Below are 14654 nucleotides of genomic sequence, written 5' to 3'. Positions count from 1 at the left end.
TAGTTTAAAAAGGAATAAAACGTTTAAGTAAATTAGAGTGAGGACAATGCAAAGCCTACCACATTCAGGATCTGTAGTCCTAAAGTAATGTAACAGATCACACCTATTAGATGGTCCAGAAAAGTGCAAATCATGTCCCTAAAAGACCCATACATGGTTGGTCTTTTCCCCAGTCACTGCAGAAGGCACCACGTTTCTCATCTGTCTGTGTACCACAGATATGACTACAGATGGACTCGCTAGTTTAAAACACAGGAGTTTATAGGACATCCTCAACATAAAGGAGTAAAGCATTTTTTTAAAGTAGTGAAATTAAAATGCATTTACAGAAAAAAGCTATGTTAGTAAATTACAAAGTTTGATTGTTAGTTTATTGAATTTTAGACCATAAATGTATCATGGAGATCATGTAAGCCAGAGATTACCAAACTGGGAGGTGCATCAAAATCACCTGGTGATCTTTTAAAAATACACGGCTTCCCAGTTTCCACCCTACATATCCTGAATAGGATTTTCACAAATGCATACTTTTTTAGAAATGCTCCAACTGATATTTTGCAGACTGCCTGATCCATATGCCTCGCTTTTAAGTTGAGGAAATTGAGATCATTATAACAAAATCACATAGCACAGAATATATTTAATTAAAAATGATCTAGTTATGTTTATATATGACTCATTTCATTTTGATCAACAGAAAATCCAGATTAGTAGTAGAAAGTACTTCAAGAATATTTTTGTTGATATAATCGATGCAGCTATTCTTATTTTTTTGGCAAGATAGATTAGAGATTGAGATTTACTTCAGTAAAATTTTAAGGCCATCCATATTTAATAGTGGTAGACTACAAAAAATAATAAAATCTCATAAGGCAAAAAGAACAATTTACTAAAAGAGATTTTAGAAACTTACAGATGATGTCCTGTCCACTTCACAACGGCTGCTCAGAATAAAACAGGCCTCAGCATCATCCATCCTAAATGCAGACAGAAAAGGAAAATAATCTCACATTGACATATCTATGTGCCATCTGAAAAACAGAATTCCAACGCTCAGTCCAGGGCATACAAAGTACACATAAACTATGAACATCCTTAAGTTAAAGGAAAGTAGGATTTCTTGCAGATCATGATTATAAACAAAATAATTGTTGACTTGGCTGTATAAGACAGCAGTTCATAATGACAGAAGTTAAAAAAAAGTCAAATTTTATTTTTCATTATATACATATTTTTCATATATATATACTTCTATAAGTTAAGGGAGTTTATAAGCCTTTGTTTTAGATGGGTTACTTTTTGACTGCAATGCATCAACAAAACTAAGAGAGAGGATATGAAGCCACTTAGTATTCATAAGCCAGACTCTACTGCACATTTATATTTCCTAGAGATGAATCATCATCTTGTTCCAAACCCCTTACCCTCACGCTAAAGTTCTATATTTCTTGTATGTAATAATAAACCATAAGCATGCTTCAGTGCTTGGTAAGCAATGTTCTAAAAACATAACATGTGTATTTTTAAAATGAGGAACTATTTGCCTTTCTGGTTCATTACAGTAGAAAAAATTTTTTCCTCCAATGTATTTTCTATGGATAAAAATGATAAAAGTCTATGAAATTAGACCAAATCAAACAGTTTTGGACAAGTGTGAAGTTTTCATGATTATTAAGACAATTGTATACCATTTTTTATACATTATCTTCAACAAAGCAACTCAAACTCATGCAACTGACCTTTGGAAATGGTTTGGAGAATTTTACTCCTTGTCTTGCGTGGGAATTGTGCTGAAGAATGTGTTAGTTAACATTAAATCCCAAATTTCTACATGACATAGGATAAGAAATGAACATAAAAATGGTACCATCTTTCTTAACTCAATTTTCTGAGAATTACCAGCCTGATGCCTCTCACTCATCCACATTCTCCTTTTTCATACCTATGGAGGAATGTTTCTGGTAAATGTGACTGATTTGGCTAAGAAACAATCATTAATATTATTAATACTAAATGGAGTTGTGTTAATCCTGGCTCAGTCATGCAGTCGTATCCAACTCTTTGAGACTCCATGGACTGAAGCCCACCAGGCTCCTCTGTCTATGGGATATTTCCAGGCAAGAATACTGTAATGGGTTGCCGTTTCCTACTTCAGGGGATCTTCCCAACCCAGGGATTGAACACATGACTCCTGTGTCTCCTGCATTCGTAAGTGGATTCTTCACCACTATGCTACCTGAGAAGTGCATTAATCCTCGGTATTATCTAGCTAAGATGCCAATAGCTAATCCTAATAGCTTAGATTAATTGATTAGGTAGTCAAAAGGCTTCATTTATCACAGAAATTCATATTGAACATAAAATGGGCATTACTCATTCTTATCATATGAAGAACTTAACTCATTACAATATATTAAGTATATTTATTATCTATACAGATGAATATAAAGATCCAAATTATATTACTGTTTAAGCAACTATTTCTTTACAGTTCCTGAATAAAGAGTATAGATAGCAGATTGTTAGCAAGCACCTAATGCTGTGTTTTACTTGAGGTACTGGGAGACTATGATTTATTCTAGAATTGTCATGTGTATAGTGACAATATGTATGAAGTATGCAATCCACTACAGATGCTGATATATTCTCAAAGAAGCTTAATTTTCCAATTATGTACAATTCATTTTAGCCTGGTAGTTTCTACTGACTTTTTTTGTTTCACAAATTGTTAAATCATTGAAAAAATTCTCAGCTAAATTGACCTATTATATATAAATCTAACATAATGTTAGAGTTCCTGTTATGAGCTATCTAGTCAACTTGCAGGAATAAGCAGCAGAAAGAAGTTTGGGAGTTTTTTTTCTGTTCTTTTCCATCATACACACACACACACACAACCCATACACACGCAAATACAAGCATACAGAGGACATGTATAAAGAAACACAGAACATACACAAACATATGGAGAACATGCACCAACACACACACCGACACACATACTCAAGCCATCTGGAAAGAATCAAAACAACAAAAAAGAAAAAAATCACTTATGCTATGAAATTCAAGGAAGAGACTTTTAAACCTAACAGAGTCTGTAGGACAACTCAAAGATAAACACGAAGATATATTTAAAAGCTACAAAACAAGAGAAAACATTGAGCAAAGCCACCTCCACTAAGAATCTCTTCTGGCTTCTGAAACTATGGAGGGTGTTTTGCAGAGGCCCTGATTCCTGGAGTCTGAAGTCTAACCAACCACACTCTCACTCTGCTCCCATGCTGCAGTGACCCCCCCAAGACTGTGACGAAGCTATAAGACTATGTCATCTTTAATCCAGGGGGATGGCACCTGCACAAGAAGAGGACAGCAACTAAGACCTCTGTCACCCTCCTGATTTCTCCAGTCCCAAGGACTCTTTCATCTCAGACACCAGGGAACACAAGTATTATCTGCCCAGTATGTAATACAAACTCCTTAAAATCTAAACCCTGACTCACACTGCTTTGGCATCTCACATAGTGTTTAGCCCAAGATTTTTATTTGTCAAATAAAAACAATATCCAGGAATTTGGAGACTACTCTCGCTGAATCTGGATAACTCAGTTCATCTCCCAGCACCCTGAGATGATACCACCCCACCACACTTCTCGATGTGTTGTATGGACATGGTCTGATGAACAACCCTGCATTGAGAAAGAGGAGCAAATAAGCTGATTTTATATTTTTAATCTTCCTATTTGAAAAAGCAAAGTTTGTATTCAAAAACACATCTTGCAGTACTGAAACTGCTAAAATTTGGAGGAGAGAAAAGATATTATAACACTACAAGATCGAAAGTGGAAATACTTACTTTGCTCTCAACAGATCCTGGTCTTTAAGGGCCGAACCTTGAAGGTAGATAACTCTTTGTGACCACATTGGAATCTGGAGGATCCTTCGGACCTGCACATCCATTTCAGTAGGACACAAAATCACCACATAATAATCCTACTCAAAACAAAGTGGGCAATGGGATAGAAACAATAATGCTTTGTTTTATACTAGATAGGTAAATAGAATATCTATGAACATTTTGAAATATTATAAAAGAGAAATGAACTCTTACTAATAAATCAAAGTTTGCATTTAAAACCGGGGCATATGTTAAATAACATGAGACGGTAATAAACATAACAGACAAACATACAAAAATCTCATAAATCAGCATGTTCATCCTGACTTTTTTCAATTTACTTAGTATCAAGAAGAGAAGATAAATCAGTGCATACACTCAGTGCACATTTCAGCCTATGAAATTTTCAATTTTGACTTCAGGGTGTGAAAGTGTTAGTCACTCAGTCGTGTCCGACTCTTTGATGCCATGGACTGTAGCCTGCCACGCTCCTTTCTCCATGGAATTCTCCAGGCAAGAATGCTGAAGTGAGTTGCCATTCCCTTCTCTGGGGGATCTTCCTGAGCAAGGGATCGAACCCAAGTCTCCTGCATTGCAGGCAGGTTTTTTATAGTCTGAGCCATCAGAGAACCTCCTTAGGATTTCAGATTGATTCTAAAAGATAAACTGCATACCAGCCAGAAGTGCTAAGCATCAACTTATACTTCAATCTTGTTACTTTTAGAATAAAAAGCTGTGGTGATAGTTTATATCATTTGGTAATGGCACCCCACTCCAGTATTCTTGCCTGGAAAATCCCATGGATGGAGGAGCCCGGTAGGCTACATTCCGTGGGGTCGCAAAGAGTCGGACACGACTGAGCCACTTCACTTCAACATTATTATGAGTTGATAAAATTGAAAATATTCAGATGAATATCTGAATGGAAAAGGATTCACAAAAATATTGGTAATACTGATAAAGTAAATTAAATTTGAAAGTTTGTGATCAAAATATTTCAAAATAATGGTTGTTTGGAGAAAATGGAAAATTATTCTCAGTGATAAAATGGTATAAAGCAATTTATCTGTAAGAATTCAAATTCTCTGGCAAACGTCCACCATTTTACCACTCTGTATCTAGTGGGAATTTTTGGAGTTTTAAGATTTCTCCATATTGATATTAGACAAAATTAATTACTAGGGATCAAATTTTGGGTGGATTAAATTTTCTCCCAGATAGATTTTCTTTGTGGGTTATAATAAGCATCTGAAATTATTTAATATGAGTAATTAAAAAAAAACATTAAATATGGAGTTACTCCAAAAATGCAAAATAATGTATGTAAAAACAAAAGAATATTTATATAAGTTTCACTTATAAGTTAGATTTTTTTTTAATTCAAAAAAGCAATATGTTAAAATTTCTCTAAATTACTTAAGAGAGAGATAATTAGAAGTACTGAGTACTGTCTTGATTTCAGGATTATCCAATCTCTTAACAGAAGTTTATTGGGGAAATTCAGAAAATTCAAGTAGTTCTTTGCTGTCTGGACTAGACTAAGTGCATTAAGCAGTAAAGGAGGCGACCTAAGTCTACACTGGCCCAGAACCATGGCAACTGGAAGTGTCTGTATAGACAGAAGAAATTTTTCTGAATTCATGATCTCAATTACATATTGCCCAAATTTTCGTCATTTATTGCTACTATAAATAAGACCAAGTTTCACTAAAGGAAACAAAGGGAAGAACTTAGGAACTTTCAGACTTCCAAATTTCCATCAGTAACACTTGATAAAATTCTGAAAATTCAAGTGAGCAGATGATATTGAAATGACTCTTTTATTGTTTTATTATATTTTATGTTGTTTCACTGTTTCATAAAAATATCATTTATTCACTACCAAAAGGAGAAAAAAGCAATCATTTTAATTCAGAGAAAACCTTTCTTTGTAGCAGTAATATAATTCCATCTGTCTTTCGTTATAGATACAGAAGGAAACTTAACATACTGTGTATTCCTCCAGCATTTTTTTCTATGTTCCAGGTTATATTTGTAGTTCTTCATTTTCTCTAAATTTGAGCATATAAATAAAAATCCTCCAGAACACAGGCTGTACTATCATTAATTGATTTTGCCAATGTTAGTCAGTATAATCCATTTAAAGTTACCTGGAGTCTTGGATGTGCATAGAATTCATTTAAAAAGTCCATGAGTAGATCAATCTTCAGTGAGCTGACACACAGAACAACGTGCTTTTCAGTTTGAGCTCTGTGTCGACTATAGTTTCCACCCGACTTTTGTCTCTCCATCCACAAATAGGCCAGCTGTTCAAACTGTAATGCATTTTCCACATGTGAATGAAAAGAACTGGACATGAAAATAAAAAGCAGTGCAATCCATCTATTGTCTACTGGGTATAATTCAATTTCTTAGATGAAACTCTTTGAGATTGAAATGATCAGTGTTCCCTTCAACAAGACTCTTCATAGGATAATTGCAGACTTGCTAATCCCTCCCAGGGCCTTCATGTCTCTCAGGAAACAATAATGAGATTTTCCTATTGTATCATAACAGGGCACTAATAGGTCTGCACTTCTGCTTTCTGTCCAGTATAGTACACAGCCATATATGTCATGCACCTGGTTAAAGACAAAGGTCTCACGTTTTTCTCTCACATTCTTCTGTCAACTTCGGCCCACATCGCCTGCAAGGGGAGATAACCTTACCACATACACAAGGCCAAGTTCCAGTTATAGTGCATGCATGCAAGCTCAGTCGTGTCTGACTCTTTGCAACCCCATGGACTGCAAAGGCTTCTCTGTCCACGGGATTTTCCAAGCAAGAATATTGGAGTGAGTTGCCATCATCTTCTCCAGGGGATCTTCCAAACTCAGGGACTGAACTAATGTCTCGGGCATTGGCAGGCAGATTCTTTACCACTGAGCCACCAAGGAAGTAGCTGTTATTAAAGGGGTGCTGAGGGTATGGGGGAGGGGTGTCATTGAGGATGGCATGCATGATTGGATAGGAGTGGATTTTACATCTAAGGAAAGGATACTTCAATAACTTTGTCAAATGGCTGTATAATATAATATACATTTTGATTTGTGTTGTCCACATCCTGTTTATGACCTGCACACCCATGGACAGCCAGAATTCATTATAGGAAAAAGTTGAAGATTGTCTCTATGTGTCTTCTGTCTCATTTATATCTCTGTGCCTTTGCTTCCTTATCCATTCTCCAAAATGCTACATGTTAGCTATGTATCATCTTCAGATTTTGTTTTAGTTGACCAACATAGTTAATCAATTTTTATTCATGACAACATATGGCTTTTAGTTGTAGTTTTGAGAATCAAAAGAAATCAATGTTTCATAAGTTTATTGTCTTGTACAAACATGCTATAATTAAAAACTATACTATCCTACAATCCAATAATTAATGTAAATACTCTATATGTAAAAGAAAGCATCTTGAAAAAACTGAAATGAAATGTGAGCTACCAATGGAGACCAGAAGGGAAAAAAACTCATGTTTCTAATATAATTTAAAAAGGCATTTTGGAGACAATTTTAGTAATTGACTAGATGGTATAAGAGCATGCGTTAATATAGTTAATAAGTCACCCTGTATTTTTTATTAAATGCGGAAGATTTGATTTCATAAGACTTTGCACGTTTCTATAAAATTTAACACGGTGGTGTTTACCTGGATAGGGAGAACCACAAGAGCAACACAGATCATGGCAACCACAAAAAGCTTGGACGACCACGTTTCTGGAGTGACATCCCCAAAGCCCACAGTAGAAAATGTCACGATGCAGAAATAAAGGGAGTCGAAAAGATTCAGCTTCTTTCCTATCCGTTCCAGATGTTGGATTCCACAGATGCTAAAAAAACAAAGGTACATTACAGTTAAAACTTTCAAATCAGCCACATTACTTCTCATCATTCTTCTGAAAGCCAAAGCACACTTCATAAAGCCACTTGGTAGCTGGGATTGTATATGGTTCAATACTTTCCTTCGAGAAAATATTTTTAAGTTTTTTCTTACATCAAAGAGAAATAGTCTTATTTTATTTGTAGCCAAAATTTATAGCCCCAAATCACAAAGCATATTTGAATAGTATATAAAGTGAATAGATGGAATTTCATGGGTGACTTACACAAACATTTTGAATGCATGTCAAGGAAACACAGACACTAGAATCCACTAGATCTACTACCCATCAAAATAGCAATAGTCAATAGTCTTCTTTTTTAACAGAGAGACATTTTTCAGTTATATATGTGTGGTATAGATATATGTGTATATATTTCGTGTGTATGTGCTTCACAGTCATCCCTCCGTATCCCCAGGGGTTGGTTCCAGGTTCCCCAGGGAGACACAGGAGATATAATGACATAGTCATTCTAGTCACTCAGATGACAGTATTTGCATATAACCTATGCACATCTTCATATATACTTTAAATCATCTCTAGATTACTTATAATACCCAATACCATACAAATGCTATAAAATTTGTTGTAAATAAGTTGCAAATGCTATGCAAATAGTTGCAAATATGCAGCAAATTCAACTTCTGACTTTTGGAATGTCCCAGAAATTTCTTCCCTAATATTTTCAATCTGTGATTAGTTGAATCCACAAATGTGGGAACTTGGAATACAGAGGGACCACTGTATACAAGAAAGGCTTGAGGAGTTAACATGGCAAGGTGACTCTCAAAAGCAGTCTTTAGGTACATCAATTATCTGTACAAAACTATTGGTGGTATGAAAGTAAGGGAGAAGCTAGAAATGTTACAAGGTTTTCCCAAAGTAGAATTGCTAAAATAGCATTAGAAATAGTACTGCTACTAGCTTAAAAAAAAAAAAAAAAAAAAAAGGAGGCTATGAAACATGCATATATCTGCAATCTTGGAGAGGAGTGAGATTTGCAACATTAAAAAATCACCAATAAAATAAGAAGGAATCTAGTACTGATGCATGTTAAAATATGATAAGCCACGGAAAGATGCTGAGTGAAAGAAGTCACATGTAAAAGACTATATACTGTATAATTCTGTTTTCATGAAATGTTCAGAAAAGACACAGAAAGCATATTAATGGTTGCTTGGAAGTAATGGTGGGAATAAGATGATGAAAATGTTCTAAAACTAGACTTGTGGTGATGACTGTAGAAATTTGTAAATATATTAACGTGGTTGTATTCTACACTTAACATGAATGAATTTTATGGCATGTAAATTATACCTCTCTAAAGCTGTCAAAGGAAATCACTGTGTACTTCTAGATTTTCCTTCCAATTTCTATGCAGAACAAGCACAGATGGCTTGATTATGATGACCAAGAAGATATGCTATTCAATGTTTAAACTACAGAAATTCCTTGTCCAGCCTTTTAAGATATCTTTACTTTTTTATTCTTTATTTTCCCAACAGTTTATACTCAGCACATGAGCCAGAGTTGGCCTATGACAACATGGGTCAGGCCGTGTTATTTCTCTACTTAAGCCCCTGGAACAGGGAACCCTAGTCCATATAAGACTAAACTCTAATGATCTTTGTGATCTAATGATATTTGTCTCTAGCCTAGTCCTCCATCTGACCCCTCCCTATGCCTTTCAGACTAGGTTTCTAGTTTTCTAGTAGTTTCACTAGTTTCCTCCCTGTGGCTTGCTCTGCCCCAGCTACACTGGCATTCTCACTTTCTGACCAACATGACAGGCATCACCCAGATTCAGGGTCTTGTCATGGACAACTCTCTCTGGCTGGAACATATTGCCCAGGTATTTCATGGGTATTTCCTCACTTCCTTCAAGTCTTTACTTCTAACCTAACCATCATATACACTCCTTGTCTTTCTTACTGTGCTTAATTAAAAAAAGTTTTAGTCATTTGTTGGGTTTGATGCTGATTGTCCATAAACCTCTGTAAGAATGCAGTCTATTAGGACAGAGTCATGTTCTTTCTTCACTCATGTTGCCTGAACACCTATATTAGTTCCAAGAGCATAATGATGTCCACTAATAATTACTGAATGAGAGTCTGAATGTAACATATATTTTTTTTCTGTTGCCTACATTTAAATGACCAAGCTCTTTAGCCTATTAAGATATAAACTAAGTACAGTTCACTAAAGAAAAGAAAAAGCACACAAATGTATTTATTTGACCATTGCCTTAATGGTGGAAGCTAATATAACTTAGGAGCAAGGCTAAATACTTCTTTCTCAAAAGAATCAAATGACTTTCCCACCACCTTTTGAAATATTCAAGTTCTTATAAACAAGTAAATTGGGTTTTATTCTCCTCTGTAATTTACTTTTGCAACTCCAGCATTTGTTCAGTTAATACTGTTTAACATGATAAATACAAAATTTGGGAAATTTGAAGTGCACTGACTTATTGAAACCCATTCTGTTTGGGTAATATGCAAGCAAATTGCATAATTAAAAATTACTAAATTAAATCGGCTATACTTCAATTATTTCCAATCAAAAGCTTTTCTTGAAATCCCATTCATGTCACTGTTAGTGAACTTTGCACGCATTAATACTAAGTCAAGTCAATCAGGTTACTCATATAACCATTATAATAATAAAAGTATCCAGCTTATCTTTTATAAAAAAAAAACAAATTACTCTCAAATATTAGAGAGAGATTTGCCTACAAAACACTGTAATCGTAACTTCATTGTTGGAATTCATTTTCACATTAAGTTTTGAAAATTGTTATTTTCCTTATGTTCTGTAGTTATTTATGCAAAGAATCACATTACTTGAAGGGTAGAAGAGAGTTTAGAAGGGGATTTTGCAGAATTTGCGCTAACATCAATTTTAGAGTTAGGATCTTCATACTATTTAAGCAAATATCTTTCAAATCTCTTCTAGAATTATCAAAATTAGATTTTAAAAGTATTTTGAAATTACTTGTTGCACGTTTTTATTTTACAAAAGTAAATACTAATACATGGGGAAGTTTAACAAAAAGGGAGGGCGGGGGAAGCAGAGACAGTCTAATCACATTATATGGACACAGCATCGCTGTCTGATACTAGCTGTAGAGCACCAATATGCAACATGTGGAGAATGTTAAGCATATCTGACAACTTATTACATACTATTTTGGTTATAGGCAATAGAACTAGCAATGTTTAAAGAAATAGGAAAACTTATAATACTCTTCTATTACTTCTCTTATATTACTCTACAAACAAAAATATTTTTATATTCACATAGATTACCTATCTAAACAATAATTCAACTACTTTTGTTGAGGGAATGTAAATGGGAAACTCAGGACAGGTAGATACATAGTTTGCTGTTACTTTATTATATAATCTTGTTAAGACAGTTTTTTAGCTTTGAAATACCCTTTAATTGCATTATGCATAAACACTAATATTTACTTATATGTTAGCTCTTTTTCCTAGCACTGTGAATGCTACAATGTACTGCTGCTGCTGCTAAGTCACTTCAGTCGTGTCCGACTCTGTGCAACCCCATAGATGGCAGCCCACCAGGCTCCCACGTCCCTGGGATTCTCCAGGCAAGAACACTGGAGTGGGTTGCCATTTCCTTCTCCAATGCATGAAAGTGAAAAGTGAAAGTGAAGTCAATCAGTTGTGTCCGACTCTTACCGACCCCATGGACTGTAGCCTACCAGGCTCCTCTGTCCATGGTTTTTCCAGGCAAGAGTACTGGAGTGGGTTGCCATTGCCTTCTCCAACAATGTGGTACATAAGGATTTGAAGCTATTTAGTGATTATAATCCATTTTAATATACAGAGTTATCGTATTTCATTCACAGATGTCTTTTGAGACATTATTAAATGAAAACTACCTTTTCTCCCTGATAATAATTGATGAATTTCAGTTAATTATTAGTTTTCATCTGTACCCAGAAGTGATTTTAATGATGGGCACAGATTTTGTGATAAAGTAAATCCAAGAATGTGCTCAAATATAGCACATTCATAATCGAAATATCCTATTTTGTCTTCTTAAAAAAGAGATATATCTTTTCCATTAGTCAAAGCTTGAGTTAAACTACTTAAATTATATCCTGAATTGAAAATAGAAATAGGATAATCATAGCTGGTGGATAATAGTAAACATTCTTTTACCTTCAAATTTTCTAGTGATCAAATTTAATGTTTTATGACTGGGCCATAAATTTAAGACAAAAAAGCTCACTTAAATGCTGATTTTAGTGAATATCTAACTCTAACCAAATTTTTGTTTATTATCCCATGTGTGCGTACTGTCTCTTCAGTCATGTGGAACTCTTTGTGACCCTATGGCTTGTAGCCTGAAAATCTCCTCTGTCCATGAGATTCTCCAAGAATACGGAAGTGGGTTGCCATGCTCTCTCCCAGGGGAATTGTCCCGACCCAGGGATGGAACCCAGGTCTCCATATTGGCAGTCGTGTCCTTTACCACTAGCACAACCTGAAAAGCCCTGCCGAAACATTTGAAATTAAATAAATTGCTCCAATTTAAGATTTAAAAATAAACCAATATCACATCATGTTCTATTTGCCTTTTTGTTTAGTTAATATGCATAGAAGTTACTCAGATTCATTTGTACTGAGTGACTGAAATGGAAAGCTGTAAACGAATATAATTTTCTTATAATTTCTCTACTAAAAAATACATATCAATTTTAATTTAAATATAATTTCTATAAAACCAGTAAGTTCTATAACATCTTAATAAAATGTTTCATAATAGAAAAAGGGTGACCTATATTGTAAAAGTAAGTCATGTTCATTCATAAAGACTTATTTAACAATGGTTTACTAGTGCCAGGTATGTGCTGTATGTTAGACATGCAGATCCATGACACCTTAGTCTACACAAAAAATGTTTCTAAAATCTAAATGAATGGTTTGACCTCAACTTTATAACCCTATTACCACTGGAAATGCTATCATAAAGTAATAATCAAACATTTATTCACAATTTGATCAATACACAACTTGATCAACACTTGATCTGATAGATAGAGTGCCTGATGAACTATGACGGAGGTTCGCGACATTGTACAGGAGACAGGGATCAAGATCATCCCCAAGAAAAAGAAATGCAAAAAAGCAAAATGGCTGTCTGAGGAGGCCTCACAAATAGCTGTGAAAAGAAGAGAAGCCAAAAGCAAAGAAGAAAAGGAAAGATTTACCTATCTGAATGCAGAGTTCCAAAGAATAGCAAGGAGAGATAAGAAAGCCTTCCTCAGTGATTAATGCAAAGAAATAGAGGAAAACAATAGAATGGGAAAGACTAGAGATCTCTTCAAGAAAATTAGAGATACCAAGAGAACACTTTATGCAAAGATGGGCTCAATAAAGGACAGAAATGGTATGGACCTAACAGAAGCAGAAGATATCAAGAAGAGGTGGCAAGAATACACAGAAGAACTCTACAAAAAAGATCTTCACAATCCAGCTAACCACGATGGTGTGATCACTCACCTAGAGCCAGACATCCTGGAATGTGAAGTCAAGTGGGCCTTAGGAAGCATCACTATGAACATAGCTAGTGGAGGTGATGAAATTCCAGTTGAGCTATTTCAAATCCTAAAAGATAATGCTGTGAAAATACTGCACTTGATATGCCAGCAAATTTGGAAAACTCAGCAGTGGCCACAGGACTGGAAAAGGTCAGTTTTCATTCTAATCCCAAAGAAAGGCAATGCCAAAGAATACTCAAACTACCACACAATTGCACTCATCTCACATGCTAGTAAAGTAATGCTTAAATTCTCCAAGCCAGGCTTAAGCAACACGTGAACCATGAATTTCCAGATGTTTAAGCTGGCTTTAGAAAAGGCAGAGGGATCTAGAGATCAAATTGTCAACATCTGATGAATCATTGAAAAAGCAAGAGAGTTTCAGAAAAACATCTATTTCTTCTTTATTGACTATGCCAAAGCCTTTGACTGTGTGGATAACAATAAATTGGAAAATTCTTCAAGTGATGGGACTAACAGACCACCTGACCTGGCTCTTGAGAAACCTATATACAGGTCAGGAAGCAACAGTTAGAACTAGACATGGAACAACAGACTGGTTCCAAATAGGAAAAGGAGTACATCAAGACTGTATATTGTCACCCTCCTTATTTAACTTATATGCAGAGTACATCATGAGAAACGTTGGGCTGGATGAAGCACAAGCTGGAATCAAGATTGCTGGAAGAAATATCAATAACTTCAGATATGCAGATGACACCACCCTTTAGGGTAGAAAGTGAAGAGGAACTAAAGAGCCTCTTGTTGAAAGTGAAAGAGGAGAGTGAAAATGTTGGCTTAAAGCTCAACATTCAGAAAACTAAGATCATGGCATCTGGTCCCATCACTTCAAATACATTGGGGAAACAGTGGAAACAGTGGCTGCCTTTATTTTGGGGGGCTCCAAAATCACTGCAAATGGTGACTGCAGCCATGGAATTAAAAAACACTTAGTCCTTGGAAGGAACGCTATAACCAACCTAGACAGCACATTGAAAAGCAGAGACATTACTTTGCCAACAAAGGTCCATCTACTCAAGGCTATGGTTTTTCCAGTGCTCATGTATGGTGTGAGAGTTGGACAACAGAGAAAGCTGAGCACTGAAGAATTGATGCTTTTGAACTGTGGTGTTGGAGAAGACTGTTGAGAGTCCCTTGGACTGCAAGGAGATCCAACCAGTCCATTCTAAAGGAGATCCGTCCTGAATATTCACTGGAAGGACTGATGCTGAAGCTGAAACTCCAATACTTTATCTACCTGATG

The 14654-nt window shown here is 35.4% G+C and overlaps 1 protein-coding gene across 2 annotated transcripts in view; it reads right to left on the bottom strand.

Moving 5' to 3' along the window:
• Nucleotides 1–14654, bottom strand: part of KCNT2 (potassium sodium-activated channel subfamily T member 2) — a 425317-nt gene that overhangs the window by 206732 nt on the left and 203931 nt on the right. For both annotated transcript variants that reach the window (XM_055581824.1, XM_055581825.1), the window contains exons 9-12: nucleotides 7587–7767; nucleotides 6046–6210; nucleotides 3854–3990; nucleotides 914–977 (exon numbers count right to left, since the gene is read on the bottom strand). In XM_055581824.1, the coding sequence (XP_055437799.1) occupies nucleotides 914–977; nucleotides 3854–3990; nucleotides 6046–6210; nucleotides 7587–7767 (547 nt within the window). The remainder of the gene's footprint in view (nucleotides 1–913; nucleotides 978–3853; nucleotides 3991–6045; nucleotides 6211–7586; nucleotides 7768–14654) is intronic.

The sequence above is a fragment of the Bubalus kerabau genome, chromosome 5, assembly GCF_029407905.1.
Source record: "Bubalus kerabau isolate K-KA32 ecotype Philippines breed swamp buffalo chromosome 5, PCC_UOA_SB_1v2, whole genome shotgun sequence".
NCBI lineage: Eukaryota > Metazoa > Chordata > Mammalia > Artiodactyla > Bovidae > Bubalus > Bubalus kerabau.
This window is presented reverse-complemented; position numbering and strand designations above follow the sequence as displayed.